The sequence below is a fragment of the Enoplosus armatus genome, chromosome 14, assembly GCF_043641665.1.
Source record: "Enoplosus armatus isolate fEnoArm2 chromosome 14, fEnoArm2.hap1, whole genome shotgun sequence".
Lineage (NCBI taxonomy): Eukaryota > Metazoa > Chordata > Actinopteri > Centrarchiformes > Enoplosidae > Enoplosus > Enoplosus armatus.
In genome coordinates, this window is record NC_092193.1 from 6,550,963 (window position 1) to 6,578,302 (window position 27,340).

Below are 27,340 nucleotides of genomic sequence, written 5' to 3' on the forward strand. Positions count from 1 at the left end.
AGGCTTGGAGAGAGTTGTTCTTATTGTAAAGCACGGCTTGAGAAACAACGATCAATGAGTTTAAAACCAAAACAAGAGATGGAAATAAACAGTAACTAGAAGGTGACGTTTCTATGGCAATATATTATAGTTATTTGAGCGCTTACAGACAGGCTTCTGGTACTGCCAGTGGGTCCTGTGTGAGATATAAATGATGTTATGGCGACATCTACTGGCTAATGTGAAAATAGGTAAAGGAGTTTTTCTACAGTAGACCAGCCTGTTTATTCAAATCACATGGTAGAATTCCACTAATATTGTTTTTGGGACTTAATAACATTATTCTGTTAGTACGTCTACTGGCACTTATGGTGTGTTTGTGTCAATAGGAAGTGTTCCTACTGTACTGTAAATATTGAGATCATAAGTCTAAATTGCCCCATTACAACCCCTCTCCCTGAGACATCTTTGATTACAAGAAGTCAGTGACATTTTCAGAATTGTTAATTTTATACAGTTATAATTTATGCATCTCTGTACATAAAGGCCTTCCTCACACTGTCAGGATTTAGTTATTTTAGAAATATTTTAAAACAGGTCAATTTAAAGATATCTACTAATCACTTACCAATCAAAATCTACCATACCGTAACCATACCTTGTTAACGGCTGGTCAAGTCGTTAAAACCCCCACATTTCTATAAACGATACAAAGGGCCTGACCTGCCTCCCTACTGGTGTCTACAGCCCTGTTACTGCAATTCACTGTGTTTTGTTTTTGTTTTTCTTGCTGCACCGTGACATTCATTTAGCAGTTTACTGTGGCCTATGGTATGTTATTTACTCGGGAGTTTACAGTACCCTCATCACACCGATCAGTGGAAGAAGTATTCAGATCATTCACTTAGAGAGTAAAGGTTATATCATAGCGTAAGAACGCTTGATCACAAGAAAAAGTTCAGTAGAACAGATGTAAAAGCACAGAAGTGTTATGATGCATAAAGTAGCATTTTCATGCTGCAGCTTGTCAAAGAGGACCTGATTTTAACTACTGTGTATGCGGTTGGTAGATTATTCATTAACAATACATCATGCTTAATTATGAGTTAATCATGTCAATCTTTTAATTTGCAAAGTAACTGTTAACTATAGTTGTAAAATAAAAGTAGTGGAGTAAAGTGAAATGTTGTGAGGTAGAAGTAGCAAGAAAATGACAATGCTAGTACCTCAAAATGTATACTTAGGTGCTAGTACTTGAGTAAATGTAGGCTACTTAGTCAGTAGGCTATTTATGATATTAATTGTTGTTGTTTTTAATTACTTATGCTATCACCTGTAATTGTCCTATGATGGTTATTTCTATTTATTCTATGGCTACATCACATAGTACGTTTATATCCATCATTTCTCCTTCTAATACTTAATATTATTATTATTTGTATTTATTATTGTTATATTTCTGTGTGCAGTATTGATGTGGCATTAGTACCTAATAATGAGTTCATAGTGATATTATTTTAGGCTTTCAGAATACTATATAACCACTATGAGAACAGTATGATGAATAATGTTTTTACAGTATTATCTTAAATATTATACCATGTGTTTCTAGAGGTCATTACAGTTTGTCCCTGTAAAATAAATGCGAAGACAGACGACGTGTTAGTTGGGAGTAGTGAGGACAGTGTCCCTGCTCCCTGACCCTACACACATGAATGACATTGCGCCCGGCCACCCAGCGCGTCATAATGCGCGAAGCAGCCAATCACATTTCAGAAAGCGGGCCCTGTGGCTTGACGAACAGCTGTCTCGCCCAATCAGAGTTTTACAACAGGCCTCAGCGCCCTCCTTCACTCCGCGCGCAGCCAATTAGGACGGAGCAGTAATTACTAATTCATTACATCGCAAAGGGGAGTGACGCAGTTATTGTAGATCTATAGATACTCCATGCTTTCTTACATGACCTGAAATAACATTTTTGTTTCAAGCCGTGGACGTAAAATCCCTCATAACCAGAACAAAGACGAGGGATTCCTGCCGTCATCTGGAGGCTGTATGTCGAGTCGCTGCGCCCCTTGAATTTGGATGCCATTCCGGTTGGAGGTTGCGGTACACCCCGAGGACTAGATGCGATAACCAGAACGAGATATGCCGCAGCCGAAATCACGAAAAATCGCCATCCTCGGGTACAGATCCGTAGGTGAGTCCCGACCAGATGACACGCAGACGATGGTGATGATGATGATGATGATGATACCTCAAAGGGCCTCGGATGAGACTGCTGGGGCTAGACCTCAGCGGCCTTTCTGGTTCAGTTTAAATCCATTGTAAGAGCGGTTTACGCCTCCTATAATAGACTTAAATTATAGGCAGCAGGATCTGTCACGGAACATCAGAGCGGGCGAGTGAGCGCCACCAGGTGAGACGTGGCCTGCTGCTGTTTTAGCACACGAGGCCTCCAGTAATGTGCTCCAACATTAGATATTTTAACGCTAACTGGTCTTATTGATGCGTCTCCTATCAGTGACCCTAACGTTGGCGGCGTCAGTTAGTGCCATGCCCTGTGTGTGTGCGTGTGTGTGCGTGTGTGTGTGAAGGCCCGAAGGACCACCGCATTTGACGCAGTACTGTGCAGTTTATTTAATCGTATCTGAGACCAAAGAAGCGCAGTTTGTATGCGGTGAAAGGATGTTCGGGATGGCAAGATGGCACACACAGATAGCCCGACAGGAGGCCCAGCCAGCATACCAGCACTAACGAAACCCCCTGTATTGTGTTTATGGTTGCCTGCTGTTTAATGACTTGATATAGTAAACCTTTTCCAATGGTATCACTATATGTTTTTGTTTTTATTGTGTATTTTATGGCTTTTAGTTGGTAATTTTAAATCTTGCTGGTAATCTAATAGTGATTGTAGGATTTATATATTATTTATCTATTTATTTTATAATGTGGATGTGGTTATCAGTAGCCTAACTAATCCCTGAGATAGACAGGATTGATGAACGTTAGTTACAAATGACTGCAAACCAATAAATATTTGTATCTTCTGACATTTCGTTTCCACATTTCCAATGATTTTCTAGCATCTAAAGGGTCCCTGTTTACAATATTCCCTTGTATTTTGCAGGAAAGTCCTCCTTGACAATTCAGTTTGTGGAAGGCCAGTTTGTTGACTCCTATGACCCAACAATAGAAAACAGTAAGTGGGCATTTTGTGGTCCTTTACACCTCGATACTCAAACAGGAAACTGTTCAGTCGCAGTGGTAAGCCACTCAGATCCTGCTGCATCTCCTCTTGTGATCAGTTTTGGTAGTAGACGACAGCCTAAACAATAGCCACACTATATATAATGTATAGCACCTCTGCTTTTTTCTAAGTGTGTGTATTTTTTATGACTTAAGCAGAGATAGTGTTCAGGCAAGGTGGCCCACACCTCTGCTGTGAAACACTACGGGAAACGCTGGCAAATATCTTGACACTGAGGTATATACAGCGTGTGATTCATCAGTTATTCACGTGTTAAGTCATGTTTGGTGATCAAGCTCTTGATTAGTCCAGTCAGTTTTATTTGTAGAGCCCAAAATCACAAATTTGTCTCACAAATTCATCATATGTTAATTAAACCCTCAATTCAGAAGAGGAACACCTCCACAAAAAAACCTTAAAAGTAATAAAGAAAAGCCATAAGTTTGGTCAGTATGGTTGAAATCAATATTATGATTGTTGTTTGACAAGCTACACTTACTTTCCAAAGCTTTCAGCTACATCTTGTGGCCATCCTCAGTGGATGGAGTTGCACAGTTGCCATGGAGATGGTTTAGTTGTTCACAATCAGAATCTGCTAGTATGTGAACACGTACAAGGAATTTGACTCCGGTTTCTTTGATGCTGTTTAATGTTACACACAGACCCAAGAACAGTTTTCAGGAGGATAGAAAAGAGACTAAAAGGTGAACAAAGATATGTAAACATAAACATTTAACTAATAACTAATATAATAATATTGTACATACAAGTAGGTGAAAAAAAAGATGCTTGAGCAGAAGTGAACAACAACATACAACACAAGTCAAACTGTTTCTGTAAATAGTAAACAAGAAAACAATAGTGCAAAGAGTGCTGGAATACACATTGAATGATTAATGCAATAGATTACTTCATATACATGAAGTAGGTGGTTATGTACATTATATACATGTAAACATGTCTATATGCAGTGTGATTTTGTATTAGATTTATATTTAGGTAAGTAATGAATTGCAGTCACATGATGATAGGCAGTTGTATATCATGATATTCACTAGGAGTTTATAAACTATATGGCTGAAACAAATGATTATTTTCATTATCGATTAATCTGCTAATTATTTTCCAGATTCATCCATTAATTGTTTGGTCTATAAAATGTCAGAAAATAGCGAATAATATCCATCAAATTCCTTAGTGACGCCATCATATTTTTGTTTTGTTTGGCCAATCGTCCAAAAATCTAAAATATTTCATTTTCAATGGTATGAAACAGAGAAAAGCAGCAAATCCTCATGCAATTTTGCTTAAAAAGTGAGGAAAACGATCAAAATAGTTGCAGATTGCTGGTCAAAAATCCTTGTAGCTCTAATACAGTATCGCAATATCAATTTGATATCAGTATTATATCATTATATAGCTTATGTTTCACTTTTTACTCATTCAAACATTCATTCAAACCATTTTTTTTTCATAAATGTTGCTTGTTATCATCAATATAGACATCTGAATTGTCTCAATGACAAGATTTCACTGAAAGAAGAAGAATGATAACACTGAATTGTTACCCAGCGGAGTGAAATGTTCCCTCTGAACTAATGTGACCAAACACTCCATCAGCTGATTTCACCAGTTTCCTCACTTTAAAACTTTCTTTTGAGGAACGTTTGAGGGATCAGCTGGTGTAGTGTTTGGTCAGAATTAAGCCTGGCTGGCCCTATAAGCTTAGACACGACGGGCTTAGAGAGGAAACCTCGCTTGAAGGTACTTTTAACCGTACATTTTGCCAAAGGAGAGAACGTACAGTAATCCGTCCACCTCCTAAACACACATATTCCCAGACAGTCAAGAGATTGGAGTCTAAACTTTCCCTGTAGGCTGTTTTTCTCTTTTTCCCGACATGTTCGCTTACATATCACCCTGCGTTTCTCGGCTGTGTGGTCTGTATCTATAAATAATCTCTGGACGGTTAACATAAAGTGAAGTGTCAGCGTTATCAGCGAGATGCTGCAGGCAGTACAATCCCTCCGTCCCGCTGTAGATAATATGACCCATCTCCAGGCAGATATTGACATTTCTGTGCTGAACGAACTCTGATACCAAAATGGATCCATAGCTGGGTTGTGTCTCGTATGTCTGGAGATCTGCACACTAATGAAGATAACAGTCGGCTGCCTAGTACTGTACAGTAGAGATGTACTATGGTGTTGTATGGACGTTTCAAGATTTGCTCTCCGCCCATTAATGTGATTAATTTGTCATTTTAATTGTTTAATTTCTCATTTGTCTTTTCTTTTAACTGCAGCATTTACTAAAATGATCACGATAAATGGACAAGAGTACCATCTTCAGCTGGTAGACACAGCAGGACAGGTATGACTCATTAGCCTCTCAGTGGGTTATTGATTTTTATGTAAATATGTGTTGTTATGATAATGTTATTTCACAGTTTGGTGTTAATTTAGCTTCATTTTTTTGTCAGAATTACTTTTTTTTCCTATTCCAATTTCTATTTGTATACTAATTTCTTCACAACGTTTGCCTCCACAGGATGAGTACTCCATCTTCCCACAGACCTACTCCATAGATATCAACGGTTACATTCTGGTCTATTCAGTCACATCTAATAAAAGGTAGACGTCCCCTCATATATCTGTTAAGTTCTGTATAATGAGTTGAACTGCGTGCAGTCCATGAATGATGAAGAAGAAACCTTCCCCTTGTTTCTTCCAGCTTTGAAGTTGTACAAGTTATCCATGAAAAACTATTGGACATGGTGGGAAAAGTTCAGTAAGTACTGCTTCTTCTTCTGCTTCTTCTTCTTCTTCTTCTTCTTCTTCTTCTGCTGTCCGAGACGCATTCCAAGACGTATGTAATATATCATGCATAAATAACAAAGTGCTGTTTACTTTTCCCTCTAATGCAGAGTACCCATTATGCTCGTCGGAAACAAGAACGACCTACATATGGAGCGGTATGTCCTTACACACACGCACTTGCTAGTGTTCGTCATCATTTCTGTATAATTTCTCATCATTTTGTGGGTTCGCGGTGGCAGCAATGCAAAACTAAACATGCCTGACAAATGACACACAAACACAGGAATACAGAGCAGACGTTAATCTGGTTCACAGATTACCCAAAAGAAGGAGGAAGCTGTTTGTACCAAGCAAGCGTAGTTATACTTGTCTATGTGTGTTTGTGTTGCCCTGCAGATTATACCTTATCATTGGACGCGCTTATAAGCAGATTTCATAGGAATTGAACTCTGTGGGTTTATCTCTGCAGCCTTACTGTGAAATATTAATGTGTTTTATCCTAACTGATTGACTGGCCCGCTGTCCCTGTGTGTTTTTTGTCTTTAGAGTAATCAGTTGTGAAGAAGGAAAAGCATTAGCCGAATCCTGGAACGCTGCCTTCATGGAGTCCTCAGCTAAAGAGAACCAGGTACGAGCCGAGGCTGCAGAGCTCATATTCAGCAGCAAGTACTTTGTTTATGTTTGATACGGTTGTAATCGAGGCCTGTTTATCTATGTGTTAAAAACAATGCCCCATTAGAATGGCTGCACACTATAATAAATAGCAGTTGGCTTGAATCTGATGATTAATAGTCTAATTTAAAGTTAGAATCCTTAAAGAGGAACCAATTTTACAGACCAAGATCAGTTTACTCATCATGGGGACGAGTCTGTGGAAACTGTATAATGTCTTCTGTGGCTCTGAAGGGAAATTTCCAAAAGAAATTTAAAAAAAGTAACCCTGATGATGTCATGAGGGTTATCTAGGCTTGGAGACTAGAAATTTTAAACAGAAAACTTTTTGGGGCATGGAGTTTGAAAGATGTGGGAGTTTACCAGGCAGGGAGGATCTAACAAAGAGATGCTATCAAGTTGCATTATGGGAAAAGTAGGTTCCAACAGTTTTGGAGCTTGACCTATACTAAGTCCACCAAGTTAATGGAAGTGCTTTAATAAATCACTGGAGTGCCTCTTTAAGACGGAGGTGGGGTACACCTTTCCCGCACTGTATACTAATTGCGTACCCACGTGTATATTAAAGAAAATGCTTTGTTTGGGTGTGCTGTAAATTGTTGATCTTCTTGTGGTCCATATCTGACAGTTTTGCTGCCCTCTTAGTGGTTACATATGTCATTTCAAGAGAAACTAGTATTAAAACCTTAAGTTACTACCAGTGACCACAGGTGACGCAGGGTCTAGGAATTTAGCAATGGATCAAATTACTTTGTGTAATGTAAAAGTGGTCCCTCGTAGTAGGGAACTATGTCCAGACTCTGCAGTTCCCGTCAGCTCTACGGCACCTTTTAATGTCTTTCAGCTCATTGTTTTGGTTTAACAGCCCACGACTTCATCGTCACCGCTCTCACTGCAGCAGGCAGCTGTAAAAACCCACTCTATGCTAGCTGCACAGCACCAAACTGCACACAGACACAGTTAGCAATTAGCTGGTGAACATAATGGAGCATTTAGCAGCTGAAGAACCAGATATTTACCTCAGTTGGTGGAGAGCAAATCACAGCTAAAAGAGAGTTAATATTGGACTTAAATTCATCAAGTGGCCTGAAGCATGAATCCAAATGAATGCTAATGTTGCTCCATGTCTTTTGGGTGTGTAAATAAGCCACTGTTTGCTGTTTACAAGTTTGCTATATCAGCTCAAAGATGATATATATCAATGTTGTGTTTAGAGCTCATTGCGCTGGATCGCTGTGATTTTCTTCGTTTTCGTTCAGGGAGAGGCTAAAGCTTGCCCGACGTGAGCTTAAAGTAAACAACAAACCTGTGACACGAGCAACAGGAATCACTTCTTTCTGGTGGATGTATTTCCTGACATAGATAAGTTTTATACTCAAGAAGTCTGTTTATCCGCTTCAAATCAAGTTAGCTAGCAATATTGCTTGACTTTGTCTTTAAATGCTCATAAAAACAACGCCGTCTCTGTTGTGCACAAAGCCAGCGAGGCTCCACTGGATGCAGTGTGTGCTGCTGGAAAATTAAAAGTGGTGTGACCGAGACATGTGACGGCGTCCTGTGTGTGTGTGTGTGTGTGTGTCTCGTTCTCTCTCTCAGACGGCCGTGGAGGTTTTCCGGAGGATGATCCTGGAGGCAGAGAAGATGGACGGCGGCGTGCAGCCAGGAAAATCGTCCTGCTCCATGATGTAGAGCCGCCCAATCAACACACAGGACACTGCACTGGGATATCCCGTTACTTGAAGGCTAGCTGCCAGTTCTCCTTCACCTCAGCTGACTCCACCCCTCCAGGGTCCTAAATATCCAATACTGTCTATTTATGGCTCTGATTCCACTGTTATTTATCAGTATTTCCTATTCCCTTTTGTCATCATCCTTTTTTTCTTTGTGTGTTTGATAAAAAAAAAATGAATAAGGATGAGTGGTGGTTCCCTTGTCTTATATCCCACATTCCACCTCTCCTCCATCTCTGTGCTCGGCACTGATGCAAAACACAGAACGTCATTTTGGGTGTATCAGAAAAAACGTTTTCCTGTGCTCGGTAATGACGACAACCGTTACTAAGGCCAGAGATAGTAGTGGCTTGATGCATCTTAGCTTCTCATTATGCAGCTCCCATATAGGCGACGAGCCCTTCTTTGTTGAAATAACAAGAGGTAAGAGGAATGTCATGTCTGCCATGCATACGCTCTGAGAAATGGAGACACGGACGTTTGTTCTGATACATCAGCAGCTGTTTGGTCCCTCCAGTATACAGCTCTTTTTCTACTTCATCTCCACGCAGTACCCACTTCTCTGTCCCTCAGTTTGTTTTCATAGCAGTTACTGTCAGCCAAAAAATCTGCATCCATTTTCTAATGTTGAAAATGTTGTACAAATGTTTTTGATTGTAATCATTAAAGCAAAAAAGTGGTTATGTAAAGCAGGGCTGAGTGTGCGTTATTACTTATTACTGATGATTGACATGTTTGTCACCTGGGAGGCAGGGCAACTTTGTTTATTTAGCACCTTTCAAAGATAATTGAAATTGCTTGAAAACGAATAAGTCCAGTAGATGAGGAGGGTGCAGGATACGAGTGGAGGGTGAATAATGATCTGAAGTTCCTGAGATTCAGTACAAAGCAAAGGAGAACATCACAATCCTGTAGTTCCACTAAATGCTGCTTTTGCATGTTGTCTTTCGAACAATTAGCAGACCGCTAACGACGAGAGGCCGAGAGGGTTCAATCTAGTAACAGACCATCTGTGACTTATTTTACTCTTTAGCTTAATTTACAGAAAACGACTATTTTAAAGGTCCTGAAATGTTCTTTCACCGAGCTTTTTTACTCTCTTTCGAGCGGTTTTGGTTATTTCACATTAGAGATTTCTGAATGTTTGTTTCTCTCTGCTCTTCTCACTGGTTTGACATGGGCGAGGCTCATTTAAAGAAAGGTGATGTCCCGTATTTACTTAAGTGCAACAATTAGGATTTTGCAACATGCAAATCAGTCAAATCTGATCAAAGGTTTTAAAAAATGAAACCTAAGGATGTTTTTGTTGTGTATTTAGTGATGAATATTTAATGTTATGGAGGAATGAAGTCAGAAGTCAGCGCAAAGCCCTTTGAATTGGTGTGATGTGCTTTTCTTCATCTTTGATAGATATCAAGTTGTCTGAGTACCTTTGGGGGACAATAACCCAACCTGCTGAAAATGAAAGCATGGATACGATTTTCTAACTCTTGCCTGAACATGAATCCAATAAATATTTTTCAGGATGATAGTAGGGAGACTACATGTGACTACATGTGGCTGTCAAAATGTAATAAGAAAAGAGTTCCAGACACAAGATTGAGAACTTCTAAAAAGTAGCTGCTTTGAATTCCTGCATGCGTTCACATCATCCGAGCCGCCTGCAGCAACAGCAGTCAGCAGGAGTCACTGGTTTTAAGTGCCCTGCTCAAAGACACAATGCACTTTTTACATTGAATTTTCAAAGGTGTTACACATGTCACCGCTACAGCACTTTATATCGATGTAGGCGTTCATCTTCAGCATCTCGCAGTCTGACAGAGCCATGCACTTCTGGTATTGGCCATCTAAGAAAGTAAAAAAAAAAAAAAAAGGTTTTTTTTTTAACCTGACCTTCACCACACTGTGGTAGAAAGGATGTATTTTCACAGTTTCAGTTATTTGACATGCAGCTGACTTTCTACTGTATGCTACCTTGCCTGATACTGTTTAACCACAAGAGGGCTTAAGGAATTTCCTCTCTTTATACTGATACTGACATTTTTCAAAAGTTAAAACAATTCATTTACATCACCATTCATTTTGGTGCCATGCACACAAATGTCTTTCTTCAGCAAACTTCTCCTTTAACTTGACTACAATTAATTCACAGCAAAGATAATATTCATATTTTATTGTATACGTATTTGTCGATGATAGAACAGTTTGAGTGTTGAGAAACTCACATGGTGCTCTGAGGAACCTGGCAGCAGCGCAGCCGTCCTTCTCTGGTTTGCAGGTCTCTACAGTGAGCTCACAGGCTCCTCCAGCCTGCTTGGAGACGCACCGGCGGCAGTTCAGGGCCTCCCCTAAAGACGAAACATAGCAAAAAAATATTTCAGTCCTTGTTTTCTCCCTCAGTGGCCTCTGTCATAATGCGGCCGATGTGTTTTCTGTTGGAATCTCTCCTGGGACAATGAGTTATTTGCAAGTTATTAGTAAGGTTTGGTTTAGTCGACTTTGATGTTTGCATGAAGCCGCATGGGATGACACCGAGCTCTGGCCCTCACAGGTTAGTCAATTACTTTTCATTTCTTAGATATGACTCTTACAATCTGTTGCAGAATGAAAAGAATGCCTTTGAGTTTCTGGCAGGTCTGCTGGGACTGTGTTGCTGCACAGTAAAGAGATAGCAGACGTCCCTGTTGCACAGCAGCAGAGGTTGTATTTATTCAGTGGAGAATCAGTGACAGACTCACCAGCTGCAAACAGCAGGGCGACGGTTAAAGCCAAGACCAACAACTTCATTGTTCTGTTCAATACTGCAGCCTATGAGAGATAAAGCACAGATTTGATGATACAGTATGTACAATACTTTCAGTCCAGAATGCTGTTTTACTGTGGGACAGTCTTTTCTTAGAGATGATTATCTCAGGAGGTTTAGGGACTGATTTGAAATATATAGTCTAATATATACAAATTCTGAGCAAAAACAGGTGTATTAGCATGCACGGGCACCCATGCACAGTGATATTGACATCTGATAGCAGATATGTGCTAATATTGATTTAATATTGATTGCTATTAAACATGTTTCAAAAAGAATCGCAGGTTGAATACACAACGTAAGATAACTTAAATAAGAGAAGAAAAGAAGAAAAGCCGTGATTTATGTGTACGTACCTTGCTGATTTGTCTGTCTCGGTTTCAGCCAACGACTGAGATGTATTCATCGACTTTCCCTCTTTTTATACGCGTTCATACTTTGTCCTGTCATGGTAACGTCCCATTAAGTGCTGTATCTTTTGTTAAGTCTATATGCTCAGCACCTCGCTCACCCTGGGTACAATGTGTTCAGGGGTTACCAGTTTCCCAATGCTCAGATTCCTGCATTATGCAAGAGCTGTCCACCCTTTGTCCACCACTGTATATAATTTGAGACTGCAAATATTAATGTATGCATTTGTCACAGACTCAGATAAAGCTTTATGTTAGCTGGATGTTTACCTTAAGAGCACACAAGGATATTAGACAAAGGACCAGTATGTTTGCTTTAGGTGGATTATGTCTTTGGCTCAGTGCTCTTTAACCAAGACATGAATTGACTCAATACAAAGCATTAATCTGAATTGACTTGACCTAGCACTTAATATAAAACTAATGAAAGTGAATGAAAGACTGGCACTCCCACCAGCTGCCATCCGCTCAAAGTAAATGCTTTTAACCATTAGAGAGATGCTGCGCAAATTAAAATATTTTGGTCTTTTGTGCAGCATCTCTCTCACGAGAGATATCGCCTCCATTAGATTTTAGTCCAAGTCAGAATACATACAGAAAATTGCTCCAATACATGCTGAAAAATACAACTATTATTGCTTCCAAGCCATTAAATAAGCCACTAAATAAATCTATTTCAAACCCTAAAGTCCCCTATTATCTCTTTAATAGTCTGTTAAAAAGAAAAAACCCAAAGTGGCCAACTGGTGAACAAATGGACTGACATCTAGTTACATAAAGTGCAAAAGTCCATGGGATTTTTCAAATGTTTTGCTCTACATATGGCTTTGAATAACTTCTTTTGTGCGAAGGTCAACCCTTGTCGTACTTTCTAATCTCTAAAGATCCACTCAAGTGCCATAAATCCTTTCAACTTGTGTGTTTTATCTTTGCTACTGTAGAGGGGGGGGGCTGAAGTCATGCAGCTCATGAAAAACAGGTTTTCTCTGTTTTGTATCCTGCTCCACCTGCCTAACTTTGAAAACTGGGGATCTTTGATGTTGCGACTGAGAGTCCTCCTCCCAAGTTTTCATGGGTCAAGGTCTAAATAGATCCAGGGATCCTCTCTGGATCAGCAGCAGAAAAGCGACAACAGAGAGGGATCCGAAAACAAAAGCTGGAGGGTGTTTTGGAGTACGACATCTGGGCTGCTCTGCTCCCCCTGCTGCCATCACAGACTGGGACCACACCTCATTGTTTCTACATTTTCCCAGTTACTCGCCCCGGCTTGTCAGAAGACAGATTTCTTGTTTGCACTGTGTCATTTGTATCCTTTCACCTCTGCTTTAACTTTCCCTCCCTGCTTCTCTCCTTGTCTGGACACAACCCAAATATTACTCCGCAACCCCAGACTCAGTGCAGCATCACTCCCAAAGCCCAATCAAAGCAAAATATCTCTCTATTGTTTCGCCCCCCAGAGCCAAAGTCCAATATCAGCACTGGCACATGTAAGGGAAACTGTCCATGTGGCAAAACGTCTAAACCCCCCATTGTTGTGCTTTTGTTGCCTCTGCCTCGCGATACCACCTCGCTCACTGTCAGCCATATATATCTGGGTGTCCAAATTTTTCCACTCTTATACTGTGTGACTAGTTTGGAACAGCTAACAGTGGAAACATGTCTCAGTACTCAGGAAAGGTGAGTACGATAACGTGGGAGTGTGGTGCGGCCACAGTAGAGTCTGCCCAAACTTATGCATGTGTGTCACAAACAAATGTCAATCACAAAGGCATTAATGTAGATGAATGGTCCAACCTCAGATGGCACTTTAACAGTGTTGAATTGCACTTTAGAGCAATATCTTTCTGACTATCTATAACATTGTACAAGTATCTGTTAGGAGAAAAGTATTTCAATGTTCCCTGAAAAACAGATCGTGTTCTTTGAGGGGAAATGTTTCACTGGGAGGAAGCTTGAGATCTGCAGCGACTGCGACAACTTCCAGGACCGCGGCTTCATGAACAGGGTCAACTCTGTCCGCGTGGAGAGCGGGGCCTTCATCTGCTTTGACCATCCAGACTTCAAGGGCCAACAGTACATCCTGGAGCACGGCGAGTACCCTGAATTCCAGCGCTGGAATGCCCATAATGATCACATGGGCTCCTGCAGGCCAATCAGGATGGTAAGAGTGTGTGTGTGTGTGTGTGTGTGTGTGTGTGTGTGTGTGTGTGTGTGAGAGAGAGAGAGAGAGACCCCAGGGACAGACAAATATTCAGTTGTTAAAAAATATAAAAAAAGCCTGGCAGTCTGGCACATGTGTGGCCTCATTTGCGCACATCTGTTTTTCAGATAAATCAAAGTCAGAATAATTTCAATAACTTGGGTTTATGATAATGCAGGAATTCGTCGTGCTGCAAAGATGCAAATAACCAACTGGCAGGTTTTTCTCATCACTTATTGACACCATTAGCTGAAAGAAAATCACACATTTAGTGCACTTGAGACATAGGACGTGGGCTAGACGTTTCTAGATTTCTAGAGGTGTGTTTGCGTGTACAATACAGTCCCTGTCACATGAAGGAGGAGGCCTTGGTGCTTTGTCTGTGTGGTGAAGGCGAACATTGTCGCTATGACTCAGCGAGAGGGCATGTCATTATCCTCCCCAGCATGGAGAGCACTACAGGCTGGAGCTGTTCGAGGGCGACAACTTCACTGGCCAGTGTGTGGAGCTGTGCGACGACTGTCCGTTCCTGCAGGCTCGGGGCCTGACAAAGAACTGCATCAAGTCCATCAAGGTTTATGGAGATGGAGCGTAAGTATCTCTGCAGCAAGGGACAGTTAAGTGTTTGCTTTAACCTGCTTACAGCACGTGAGACTTTGTAACATGACATGGGTAGTTTAGTTTATTGTACGTCACTGATGGACTTCATATCATAAAAAAACATATATACATAAAAAGAAAATGTTTCTTTATAAAAAATCTGGCAAACTAGATACCACAAGAGGTAAGTAAGAAGTACGTGTTTTTATATTTTGAGTGACCCTTTAAACCCTAAACTATATAAGCCAAGTCTGATAGAATGTATATGTCATAAACTTATTGTTATAAAACCTTATATCGAATTACTTCCACATATCTAAAACTTTAAACTTTAAATCCTATTTTTAAGTTGTCTATTTTCCCAAACAGCTGGGTGCTTCATGAGGAGCCTAACTACCGCGGCCGCATGTACATCGTGGAGAGAGGAAACTACTGCTCCCACACGGAGTGGCAGGCCGAGAACCCCAACATCCAGTCCGTTCGCAGGGTTGCAAACTACTTCTAAACACTGTCACCGGCAACACGACTGCAGGGATGAGATCATCCACCGAGGAGAAACACACCACGCTGTCAAGTAATGTCACGCTGACTCTGTGGGGCTGTAAAATAATAAAAGATGAAGAAAATGTTTGACATTTCTCGTTGTTTTATTTTTGTACTGAATTATTCAAAGGCTGAAATAAAGTAGAGATCCTACAATATCTTCAATCTTATTTCCATTTCTTCTCCTTTTATGCTCACTCAGTGTAAAACTCACAAAATTAACCAACACATTTCATCGTAGAAATGGCTACAGGCTATGATGCAGGTAATTGCTTTCTATTATACACCATAACTACAAGACCTTTAAGTGTTGTGCCTTTCGTCATACTAATGGCTCCACAGCCAAGTTACATGAGATATGCTGGATACCACTGAACACAGGGTTATTGATGTATAAATGGGCCTTATATTCATCCAGGAAGGAAATTCAAGCAGCCTGATAAAAAACAAAAATGATTATATTTTTGTTTTATTGTTACATTAAAACGTAGATAGACACAAGAAAGCAGTCACCCATCCTTTTCCCTCATGCAAGTGAATGTCTGGCAGTCAGCCGTGAACAATAGAAACTGTGTGTCCTCCCTACATATACAGTGTATAAATCAAGAGTGAAAGAGAGATATTGCACAGGTTGAAGCGGTATCTGCAGCAGCCCCGGGGAGCTCTGCTACCACCTAGTGTCATTTATCTATTTTACTGTGAAGTCGTGACGCTCACCTCAGGGTTTTCAAAATGATCACAATGGGGACTTTGAACAGCTGTGGCACAAACGCATAAAAAAAATAAAAATAAATATGGATATTTTTGGGATTCTTCCCAAAGAACAGAAACACCAATTATGAAAAATGTATTAATTAATGATGTCGATTCAGGGTTTATCCAACTAAATTCAGTTTGTCCAACTCAATCATATTATGCACACAACATGTGTGCATTATGTATCTATATGTACAATGCAGTATAAGTTGTGACAGAGTTGTATTTAACAGCCTTTTACAACACAGTTGGCTCATAGTTTTGTGTGTGTGTGTGTGTGTTTTTTTAACGCAACACTGCATTATTTCCCCACATGCTCTTATTCTTCTAGTAATGTCACACCGTGGCGGTGGCTCTTGGACCTTTAATGAGCACTCATGTGCTTTCTCTTCTAACTGTCATGACAACAGATCACCTATCTTTACTAGGTTTCGCTCATGGCCTCTATTGAGTTTCAGGGTCAATATAGGACAGCTTAATGAGGAAATGCTTTGTCTTGAGTTACACTCAACAGCACTAGTTTAAGGGCAATTACCTATAGCTAACCTTATTCCTAAGCCATTTGCTTCTTGAATTGGCTGGGTGTCACCAACATGCCATTAGTCTGGATGCCAAAGACAAGCAAGGCTTAATGGCATTTTAATGTCATAGCTGATTTTCTATGATGATGGGATTTATTATTCTACACAAAGGCCTTCAGTTTTCAAAGAGCTTGTCTTAAATGCTATGAAGTGCTTTTAAGAAAAGATGTCTACATTTTATTATTATAGACATATAGACATATTTTCTTTCATGAGCCCTGATTGCTTGCTCTATTGAAGGTAAGCATTTCTTCTTAAGAAAGGAGACTACAAAAGAGAAGCATACCCAATTAGTCAGACTTGAACTTTAACTCTTCTGAGGGAAATACTTCAGAAAGTGATCGTCTGTTGGCTGGGAGACTTGGTGAGTGGGCAGGCGGACCAATCCTTTGACACAAAACACATCTTTTTATTTGGCAATCATCAACAGAAATACTATTAAAATAATATCATGTTTGTAAAATGGGGAAGATCACAGTCATACACTTCCTGTTTTGTGATAATAATAAAACAAATGCTTAGTGATTCGCTATGAGCCATAGTTTGGCTCTATTTTGGTTTTGCTGTATGAGGCATATTTTATATTTGAGATATTTTTAACACTGTCTGGCGGTGAAACGAGTAATTAGAAGGAATACATTTTAAATAGCATTTATTGTATCCTGTTACTCCAAATTAGGTCAGTTATTTTTAGCACTGCCACTTATGCATAAAAGATCATTCAGATAGACAAAAAAAAACCTTAGTATTTATCATATTATTGTAAGAGATATTTATCATGTTGACTATGAAAAAGCTATACTATATTATGTAAATACTGCAGGAGCTAATACATTTATATTTTGAATTATACGTACTGGCTTTTTGTATTGGTATGCCATAAATAAAATGAAAATACAGACTAGTATTCTTTTAATAGAAGCTAAAATATCATACTAACCTACGCATTACCTGAAAATATCATCTAAACCCCGGGTTAAATGATAAATACCGAAAAGTAGACCATAAAATACCAACTCTGACCACAGAAAGTGCAAGTGTTTTATCAGCTGGAACCGGGACAAAATCCAGCGTGGAAATCACACATCTTTCACCAACGTAATATATATATATATATATATATATTCCTTCTGTTGTGCGTTTTATGGTTTTTTTTTTTTTTTAAATGTGCTAATTATCGATACGAGGCAATAAATAAATAAATAAATAAAGTCATTTCAGGCGTGTATCTACGGTGTCGTGTTAAGGTCACTCGCTGGCTGCCTGAATTCCCCTCTTTGTGTTTACACATCCGGGTTTCCCTGTTTGCAGCCCATTCCCCATTTAGAAGCCATTTTGGACACAGATCAGTAACATGCATGTAAACCCCGACCGACCTCCCGATGCAGCGGTGCTACTATTCAAGTGAATAACCTCAACAAACAAATAGAAAGAGCGCTGAGCTTTCGCCTCGGACGGTTTCACGGCTTCCCGTTCGGTTTTTTTTTTATTGGATCCGCTCCCGATGCGAAGCGCCGCACCTTTTAACGGACTCACAGTCTGGCGGTCAATTAATCGGTCCTCTCGCTTCTTGCAACATTGTTGCAGCGTCGCGGCTATTGACACGCGCTGTGGTGGTGGTGGTGGTGGTTAGGCTGCCGAGGGACCGGAGGCCTGTGGTCGTTTTGATCCCGGTCTGATGTTTTGGACAACCTGAGTTTTAATGTTCGCGACGGAAAGTGGGGGAAATCTCTGTCCTGTATTTAAAACGGAACATGTCTTTTTCATGGCTGACTTGTTCACTTCTTCTGGGAACTTTATGCGCAGGTAAGCTGCTATTGTTGGTCTCGAATTTGCAACAGTTTTTTTTTTTTTTTGTCTCCACGAGTCGTTTGTCCCGAGACGCCTTTTCTGTTTCTTTTTTTTTAATTTAATTATTTTGTTGTTGATGGTGGTGTATTTGATTGTTTGAAATTTCGACCTGCGAACGACTTTACGTTCGTTGGCTGATTAAACTTTGTTGGCAGAGGATCTAGTTCAGCTGAGGGGATTTTATTCTCGTACCCATAATCGCCTTGTCTCTGTTTGCCCCTTGAACGCATCTATTTTACACACGGGATTTTTTTTTTAACCCATAGCGGTGACTTTTTATCTATTAAAAAAAATGATATAAACAGCATTGGATGCAATCTTCTATGCTGAGAATATTAAAATATATATCCAAATTTAAAGCTGTTGCGTCCCCCCTCGTCTTCCCTAACACAGTGGCAGGAATAGAAGGCAGCAGCTGCATCAACATCCTGAAACCTTATAGGCTACATCTCAGGTCTGCACTCTTGTTTGTGGTCACAGCCTGAACAAGAGCCTTTTGGAAAACACACTTTCTCTGTAAGGATGTTAATAAATCAATGGCGTTTGATTTGAAGAGACAGCAGCTGTTTGTCTGAAGTCTTTTACCCTGAATTGGGGTTACTGTTACACAGCTCCGTTTCACAGCCTGTGACTTGCTACCACGTGAAATTGAGCATGAGGATTGTTTTTCTTTTGTTTGGCGTTTGCAACTTGTATGGGAGGTTTACATATTTACCTTTGTCCCCCAGCTAGGCACTCCCTACTACGCCTAAATAGTTGTTTTGAAACCAATGATATCCACTTTCACAACCCTCACGAACCTTTTGTTGTTGTGTGTTTTTTTTTTTAGCTGTTCCTCGAACTGTAATAAAAATTTCATTGGAGCACAGCTGTCTCTTGTGTGCCAAATAGCGCTGTGGCTAATGCCTCTATGGTTTATAGATTAGGACTCGGGGAGTGTATAGTAAGCTGCTTCTCCAGAATTCGTGTTGTTGTGGTGTAAGCTTCAGTAAGTGACAGAGGGAGGGGGGTTGGGGAATGATCTTGTAGTAAAAGTCCTGTTGGATCATGTGACCACAGATATCAGAAATGCCATCTCGGCTCAATGGAGCATTGAGCACCACCGCTATATGTGTGTGTGTGTGTGTGTGTGTGTGTGTTTTGTCCTTACTACCTTCCTTCTTTCCATCCTTAATAATGAGCATAATGTTTGGACATTGCATGCATCCCTATATGCTATAATGAAATCCATTGTATGCTGCTGGACAACTAAATGTATGTGTTAGTGGATGCGTGCCTAAGTGTGTGTGTGTGTGTGTGTGTGTGTAATGGGTTGGTGGGGGTAACACTGGGGGATGGGCAGCCTCCTATAGGCAGGGATTTAAAGAGACATGCACTATTTTTTTCTGTGAACAAAGATTGGCCATGAATGTCCAAGCGATATTGTGAATGGCATGTCCAGCATGTTATCTGCTTCGGTATTCATCAGAAACACGCCTTACATGTGTTGCCCGAGTGTGTCCAACATTAAATCCACAAAGAGGAATGATAAAAAAAAAAGCTTTTTTCAATTAGGAATTGTGCAATTGCAGGAGACTGACAGCTATTGTTACATTTCAGTTTGGAGATTGGTTTGGGGAACTATTTCCTCCTAAATGACAGAAAAAAAGCCCTTGAAGAAGAAGGTCTTATCTGCCTCTCCAGATGTGTCACACTGCAGCAGGATACAAGAGTCCTTATCTAGAGAAGTAGCATGCCGGTGTGTTTTACCACAGTAGGGCATACCATTGTTTTTCTATAGCTAATTAAATTTTTCATTTTCCTTCCTTTTTTTTTCTCTGAAATGATCTCTTAGTGAATGGGATTAAGCTCAACTACTATTCAGAAACAATTTCTTAGCCCAGAGGAACTCCCTTTTTACTACAGAGAGCTCCCAAATTTGGCCATGTGCCAGAGTGATGATAGAGGCTTTGCTGAGAGATGTTTCTTCGCGACACAGAGCGGATCCTGCGCCATATGTCTGTGCTTCCACCGTTGAGTTTCAATTCATTGCACTACAATGTAAGCTGACTGAGGCCTTCTGTCCACATCAGGGTACAGTCTGGGCGAAGCGGAGACCCGGGAGTGTGTGTACTACAATGATAACTGGCGTACGGAGAGGACCAACCAGAGCGGCTTTGAGCGATGCGAGGGGGAGAAGGACAAGCGACTGCACTGTTATGCCTCCTGGCTCAACTCCTCAGGGACCATCAAGCTGGTGAAGAAAGGCTGCTGGCTGGACGACTTCAACTGCTATGACAGGTCGGGTCACTGAGCGAGGTCATCGCCACAGTGCATTTACATTTATATTTTAGGTGTCTGGCTTGTGCCCAGAGTGACTGGCAGCAAGTTCAACAGGAATATCTGCCTCAGTATCTACATGTAGTCCAATACGTCTTCCTGTGTGTGTGACCAGAGGTATTTTCAGGGAGAGAAATAAAAGCTCCAGGAAAAGACAAGTCGATTCATTGATTAGTTGACAGAAAAATAGAAAAATCTACAATTTTGATAGCCAGTCACTTGAAGGATTTATCAAAGCAAAAATAACAAACATTTGCTGGCTTTTGGTCTGTACAAAACAAGCAATTTGAAGACAACATGTTGTTGGATGGATCAACAGATTTATCAATAAGGAAATCATCACTTGCAGCCCTAAAAACAAAGATGCAAGATATATTGCCAGGTCAAGTTACATTGGTTCATTTAACTCTCCACACGTCACATAAGACAGCAAGCAAACCTACGTCTGTGGATACTGTACATACACACAGTTCTACAACACACTGCACATGAAGCTAAGAATAGAATGGTATGCAGCTAAGAATTAGTTTCACTATCATTTAATCTACCTACTGTTTTCTAAATTAATCTTGTCAGTGTCAGAAAATTGTATAAAAAAAGTGTAAAATGCCAATTGCATTTTCTCACAGCCCAAAGATATTTAATTTACAATTACATAAAACAGAGAAAAGCAGAAAATATACACATTTCAGAAGCTGATACCAGCAAATGTCATTTGCAAGCATTTGTGATTGCTGAGTCACTCAAAAGATTAACGGACTATCAAAATATCTCAATTTTCTGTCAATTGAGTAATCGAAGTGTTTCAGCTCTACAACTGGTATAGATCAAATGTAAACTAGGAGGCATGTAGCCTACTGCATCCACACATCTATACACACAGAATATACAACACAGAATATATCGAGTGTGTATTTAATATATTATACACTATTAAGATGTAAGTTCAGCTGAACAGGTTGCAGAGAGTAATATGAAAATGTGGCTCATAATCATGTTTTATTTTGAAAGGACCAACTTCTATATTAGGAAGTGATTTCCAAAGTAGTGATGCATATTGGGTAAATGCTCTGCAACCAGCAGAGCTCACATTTAGTCTTTCTGGGGACAACCAGATAGTCTGCATCGACAGCTCAGCTCAGCGTCAGCAGCCTGATGATGGCAGAAAGATACGGTGGCACCAGGAGGAGGATTTGAACCTTTATCAACAGCCAGTGCGGAGCTGTGTGACACGATCAAACTTTCCAGCCTTTAATATTCAAGCCACAGCATTTTGAACAAGCTGGTGGCTCATGAAGGCAGGCTGGAGAAAACAGACCTAGATGACGCATCTGTGTGTGTGTGTATAAAGAATGAACCGCTGTGTTTTAGACTGACCTGCAATTTTTGAGAATTTCCAGGTAAAGATGACTGCTATTATGAGTGGAGTGACACAGTGGCATGTTAATGCTAATCTGCACAGACTACATTAAATGAAAAGGCATATTTTCAAAAGCTTTGCTGGAAACGTACATGCTCAAATTGTAGGTTTAGACGCAGGTACAAATTTGTAGGCAATTTCGAGGGAAATAGCTTTGACCTTAAGTGCTGTTGGCTGTAATTATAACTATTAAGGGGATATAGTGAGACCTGGAAAAATAAGTTACATTCTGATCAGAGTGAAAAGCTCCTTGAAATAGTGGCAGAATATGAAGAGAGGTGAATAGGTGGGCAGTTTGTGATTATTTGTAGTATTTAAGAGCAGTTCTGCAGTCATGTGCATAAACCCTGTGATTCCTCTGAATGTGGAACACAGGCTGTGAGACAATATGTTCTGATGAGATTTTGCTCTTTTAAGTACCTGATAGAATTTAGACTTTGTTGGCTCGTGCATTGGCAACATTACCAGTAAGCAATACAAAAGCCAGAGTCCTAACAATAAACAGACAAATATTACAGTGTCTGTAGAGGGTTTATGTACAGCCGAAGCAGAGGGTATAATAAAACAAGAGTCAGGCACTCAACAACTTGGTTCTTCAAGTCTAGATCGCAAAATGTGACGTTATCTTTACTATCAGTTTGACACATATCTGGTTTGGACATTTGTTTATCAAAGCAATAATGCAAGTGTGTCATCTACTGTTTTTAGGCAAGAGTGCATCTCCATGGAGGAAAACCCTCAGGTCTTCTTCTGCTGCTGCGAGGGCAACTACTGCAATGAACGATTCACCCACCTTCCTGACATGATTGGCAGTGGCAACCGAGGTGAGCGGCAAATGCATCCCACATATAGTACAAGCAAAAAATAGGTCTTTGCTTTTCCTCTCTGATTAGTGTGAGTGAAGCTTAGCCTGCTAGTGGAAAAATATATATCACATCATTATCCAAAGCGGATGCATTTTTAGACAGACTTTGTGGTTTTTCCTTTTGAAATATTCTTAAATGACAACTTGTTAGGTATTTGGATAACATGTCAGACTCAAAACTATTGTTAACACATTCATAATTTTAATTTTATGTAATAATACTATTTACTATTTGCTGAATGTGTAAAGGAGGGCACACCGTGGTATTGTAGCATTCAGTATCTTTTTATCTGCATAGTCCAGTAATGATTTTCATCTGACAAAAAGTAGATTGAAACACACCCTCACTTTCCTATTTGTCACATTTTTACAGACTGTGCTGTGACTCAGTAATGATCAAGATTGAACAACCTGCATACACTTCTCTTTAAAATCAAGTTTCACGATCCGTGAAGGACCCTTGTGATGCTGCTAATAACCTACAAGTCATAAAGCTGACGTGCTGTAATTATTCCTTTCCTCCTTGACAGTGAAAATCCGGCCTCCACCTCGAGTGCCGTCCCTGCTCAACGTGCTGGTGTACTCCCTGCTGCCTCTCTGTGTGCTGTCCTTGGCCCTCGTACTGGCCTTGTGGATGTACCGCCACCGCAAACCTCCCTATGGCCATGTAGACCTCAGCGAGGTAAGAGAAGCCAGCATGACTCTCATTTAAAGTGCTAATCTGTGGTGCAAGGACATCAGGCTTTCACTGCATGTTTCTTAAAGTTTGTGTTTCTGCACCACAGACAGACTGCTGCTGCTCACCCCCACCACCCAGTTCTTCTGTTGGGAACATGTTTTAGATTTAGCAGAATAACAAGACTTGACTGGTTTTCCTTGTCTGTTATTCAGGATCCTGGACCAGCTCCTCCATCCCCCTTGGTGGGTCTTAAACCACTGCAGCTGCTGGAAATCAAAGCTAGGGGACGCTTTGGTTGCGTCTGGAAGGCTCAGTTGATGAGCGAATATGTTGCCGTAAAGATCTTCCCTGTTCAGGTAAGTCAACAATATTGATTTGAGGCGTTTGTGTCTTTTTTTTTTTTTTTTTCTTGTTGAATGCTGCTTTGTAGCTCCAGTTTGTGCCTCTTGTGTATTAACATTTGAGTCACAGTGCAAAGCATCTGATTTATTGAAAAACATATATCCTTTGATCTTTGAAGTCCTCAAAGACTCTTCTGACTGTCTGGATGAATAAAAAAGGAAAAAAAAAGATGATTTTCTCAAGTTTGTATAAAAAATATAAAATGTGGGAAAGTAACATTATTATATACCAATAACTAATATTTCTACAAATTGAGAAAGATATATAATTTGTTAGGGAAAGGAGGTGTAACCTTGTCATACAAACGCAATAATCTTTTGGTTAGAAGAGTTCTGGAAATGCATTAATTAACAGCCGTAAGTATTGTTAAATTAACTGCTTAGCGTTGTGACTTGAATGTAATGTTCATACATGAGAGGCACAAACTGGGGCGAGCTGCTTTGTGTCAGGAAGGAGCCGATTATTTTCATTGTATAAATCATCGAGACCTAAACGCAACATTCTGGTTTGTGTGCATTTGTGTAGGATAAGCAGTCGTGGCAAAACGAGCGGGACATATTTCTGACTCCGGGCATGCGTCACGAAAACCTCTTGCGTTACATCGCTGCAGAGAAGCACGGAGCCAACCTGGAGACGGAGCTGTGGCTCATCACAGAGTTTCATGAGAGGGTGAGTGCACATCTTCCCATATATACACCCATATATAGCAGGTTCATGGTGAGGTATAGGGCTTCTGTGTTTACTGCTGGACATTTTCCAATATTGGCAGAGGCCTTTAATAAAAGCTGTGATGCTGTTTTGAGGTAAATAAAGAGGATTATATTAGTTATGGCAGGTACTCTGTACACCTTAAAGTGATAGAATTGGGTTGCTTAGATTTATACAGTAATTTGTAAGCATGTAGTGTAAAAACACTACAGGCGTTTATGTCAAAAACTACTAGTATCAACAATAGCAGTAATTACATGCGTGTGCCTGAAATAATACAGTATGATTAAACACCCTGAGGCGACCAGAACATCCTGTTTATTGGTCTCCTCAACAAAGGTATTATTATATCAAAACAGGATTAAACAATAATTACCATAACCACAAATACAGCATTACATTTGTGTAGTGAATTTCAAGGCTTGTCCTCTTAGCACCTTCTATTCATGGCAGTGCTACAATTATGTTTAGTTACAGTTATTGTGTCAGTGCCATCTGTGCATGTGTCACCTGTTAAGTTAATTTATAATTATTTTTAATGATATTTGGAAACTATATTGTGTGAATTTGAGATTTCTCAGGTAATTCTTCCAGACTACACTATTCGGCTGGCAAATTAAGTGAAACACCGGAGCAAAAACAATCTATTCCAGGGTCGTGGTCGGCTAACTCCTTGGACGCTGACTCGCAGCAGAGTTTCTGAGAAAATTATTAAAAATTAGATTCTTGTGCGGTTATTAATCCTCGCTCCTGAATCTTTTTTTGTGTGTGTTTGTGTGCAGGGCTCGTTGACAGACCACCTGAAGGGTAACGCTGTGACCTGGAGTGAGCTGTGTCACTTAGCAGAGACCATGTCCCGTGGCTTGGCCTACCTCCATGAGGACATTCCCAGCTACAAGGGAGAGGGGCCCAAACCCACCATTGCACACAGGTAGGGAAAAACCTAAACATGTTTCCTGAACCTCCTGAAAACCAGACTGCATTTGATTTTAGATGAAACCTTTGAATAGTACTGCCCTCTTCTGGTTGTGCTTTATTTAGCCATTTTGCCCTGAAGTCCATGGATTGATATGTATGACTAAAAAAAAACCATTACGACATTTTAACAAATTTGTCCTGAAATTAATTTCGCAGGGACTTCAAGAGTAAGAATGTGATGCTACGAGATGATCTGACTGCAGTCATCGGAGACTTTGGGCTCGCTGTACGATTTGAACCAGGAAAACCTCCAGGAGATACTCATGGCCAGGTATGAAATCACTTCTCTACTGGTTTTTATTTCTACATTGGCACTCTAATGCAAGTCTGAGTAACTGTCACCTGATTTCTCTGAAATGTACATCTGTTGCATGTACAGATTCTCTAGTAAATATCAACTTGAAAGAGGCGAATATTTATGGAGTCAGTTATTATATTTCGTTAAGTTAATTTAATTTGTATTTTGACATTAAACAATCTTTTTAAAGCTTAAATAACCCACTTTGATTACAAGTGACAGTGTCAGTATTTCTATAATAAGTAGGAGTTAAGAATGAAGCACATAGAGGATGTTTCCTATTGTAGGATTTGACATTGAGAGACTGTGTTAATAATTCATCATGAAAATGAGTTTGGTGGGTGGAAAGTTTCAAATTGTGCAAAAAACACGAAAGTTCAGAAATGTTACCTGACAGCATGTGAAACCCGATGAGCTCCAGTTTTGCCTGTTAACACATTATCTTGAAACGTTAGTTTGGTAGCAGAAGCGCTCCTCAGAAACATCATTCATGCACATGCACATGCTTCATACATGTACTCATGAATCCATTGTCCTGCCAGGTGGGTACGAGGCGTTACATGGCCCCAGAGGTGCTGGAGGGAGCCATCAACTTCCAGCGAGACTCCTTCCTGAGGATAGACATGTATGCTATGGGCTTGGTGCTGTGGGAGCTGGTGTCCCGCTACTCGGAGACCGACGGTGAGTCAAACAGTGCAGGAATGCTGCTTCGCCCACAGGTGAAAGGTCACTGTGCTTCAGGCTGACCTAATAAACAAAGGATTAGTTTTCGTTTCATCTGGGAAAGCCATCTGATCTAGGCTAAAGGTGTAATGTGGGCAGTTACTCAAGTTTCAGATTTTCAGAATCCAAATACTGCACTGTTTACTCTGTTTTAATGCTTTCCATCCTGTGGCCTTACTGCCCCTCTTCAGGTACAGTTGGCGAGTACATGCTGCCTTTTGAGGATGAAATAGGCCAGCATCCCTCCCTGGAGGATCTGCAGGATGTGGTCGTGCACAAAAAGATGCGTCCAGCCATCAAGGACTGCTGGCTCAAACATCCTGTGAGTAATGGTGGAAGAATAGCAGTGAATACAGCTCGGCCATTTGAGGTCATAGTTGTCTGAATTTGTTTTGTTTTTGTTCTGAAACTTTTGTCAGTTATATCTTCAGCCTCAGGGCACAGAAGTGAGGGATTCATGTCTTGTCAAATGGATTTTTATTTAATGTTTGGGTTCAAAACTCATAAAGAAAAACACTGTGCTGCAGAGTTACTAACCTCTGCTTTTTGCCTACAGGGTCTGAGCCAGATGTGCGAGACCATCGAAGAATGCTGGGACCACGACGCAGAGGCGCGATTGTCCGCTGGCTGCGTCGAGGAGCGCATTGGCCAGATCACCAGAACAATCAGCAGCACTACCTCAGACAGCCCCGTCTCCATTGTGACATCTCTCACCAACGAGGACCTACCTCCCAAAGAGTCCAGCACCTGA

General features: G+C 40.4%; 3 protein-coding genes across 5 annotated transcripts; all 3 read left to right on the top strand.

Moving 5' to 3' along the window:
• The first annotated feature begins 2,077 nt into the window (after positions 1-2,077).
• LOC139296818 (GTP-binding protein Rheb) lies at positions 2,078-8,409 on the top strand. Its single transcript, XM_070919342.1, has 8 exons — positions 2,078-2,179; positions 3,110-3,181; positions 5,535-5,602; positions 5,780-5,862; positions 5,963-6,019; positions 6,156-6,203; positions 6,595-6,676; positions 8,317-8,409. Exons 1-8 carry the CDS (start codon positions 2,128-2,130, stop codon positions 8,407-8,409), a joined length of 555 nt encoding a protein of 184 aa, XP_070775443.1. The 5' UTR covers positions 2,078-2,127.
• A 4,913-nt stretch (positions 8,410-13,322) lies between these two features.
• On the top strand, positions 13,323-14,971 carry LOC139296960 (gamma-crystallin N-A-like). Its single transcript, XM_070919534.1, has 4 exons — positions 13,323-13,343; positions 13,579-13,827; positions 14,312-14,457; positions 14,836-14,971. The coding sequence occupies exons 1-4, from the start codon at positions 13,323-13,325 to the stop codon at positions 14,969-14,971; spliced, it is 552 nt and encodes a 183-aa protein (XP_070775635.1).
• A 3,129-nt stretch (positions 14,972-18,100) lies between these two features.
• Positions 18,101-27,340, top strand: LOC139296130 (activin receptor type-2B-like). 3 transcript variants are annotated; one of them, XM_070918438.1, is made up of 11 exons: positions 18,101-18,152; positions 20,270-20,477; positions 22,645-22,760; positions 23,332-23,483; positions 23,693-23,836; positions 24,408-24,551; positions 25,373-25,521; positions 25,725-25,839; positions 26,409-26,547; positions 26,781-26,911; positions 27,146-27,340. In XM_070918438.1, the coding sequence occupies exons 1-11, from the start codon at positions 18,101-18,103 to the stop codon at positions 27,338-27,340; spliced, it is 1,545 nt and encodes a 514-aa protein (XP_070774539.1). The 3 variants fall into 3 exon arrangements, with proteins under 3 accessions (XP_070774539.1, XP_070774540.1, XP_070774541.1); XM_070918439.1 differs by having other exon boundaries at positions 22,645-22,748; XM_070918440.1 differs by having other exon boundaries at positions 22,645-22,745.

What these genes read in the sequence shown, in the direction of transcription:
- LOC139296130 (XM_070918438.1), top strand. Translation starts at nt 18,101, where the DNA reads ATGTCTTTTTCATGGCTGACTTGTTCACTTCTTCTGGGAACTTTATGC. An exon ending in CAGGAGATACTCATGGCCAG is followed by an intron (nt 25,840 to 26,408) that starts GTATGAAATCAC and finishes TTGTCCTGCCAG; the next exon opens with GTGGGTACGAGGCGTTACAT. An exon ending in CCGCTACTCGGAGACCGACG is followed by an intron (nt 26,548 to 26,780) that starts GTGAGTCAAACA and finishes GCCCCTCTTCAG; the next exon opens with GTACAGTTGGCGAGTACATG.
- LOC139296818 (XM_070919342.1), top strand. Translation starts at nt 2,128, where the DNA reads ATGCCGCAGCCGAAATCACGAAAAATCGCCATCCTCGGGTACAGATCC. An exon ending in GACATGGTGGGAAAAGTTCA is followed by an intron (nt 6,020 to 6,155) that starts GTAAGTACTGCT and finishes CCTCTAATGCAG; the next exon opens with AGTACCCATTATGCTCGTCG. An exon ending in AACGACCTACATATGGAGCG is followed by an intron (nt 6,204 to 6,594) that starts GTATGTCCTTAC and finishes TTTTGTCTTTAG; the next exon opens with AGTAATCAGTTGTGAAGAAG.
- LOC139296960 (XM_070919534.1), top strand. Translation starts at nt 13,323, where the DNA reads ATGTCTCAGTACTCAGGAAAG. An exon ending in TGTCTCAGTACTCAGGAAAG is followed by an intron (nt 13,344 to 13,578) that starts GTGAGTACGATA and finishes CCTGAAAAACAG; the next exon opens with ATCGTGTTCTTTGAGGGGAA. An exon ending in CCTGCAGGCCAATCAGGATG is followed by an intron (nt 13,828 to 14,311) that starts GTAAGAGTGTGT and finishes TATCCTCCCCAG; the next exon opens with CATGGAGAGCACTACAGGCT.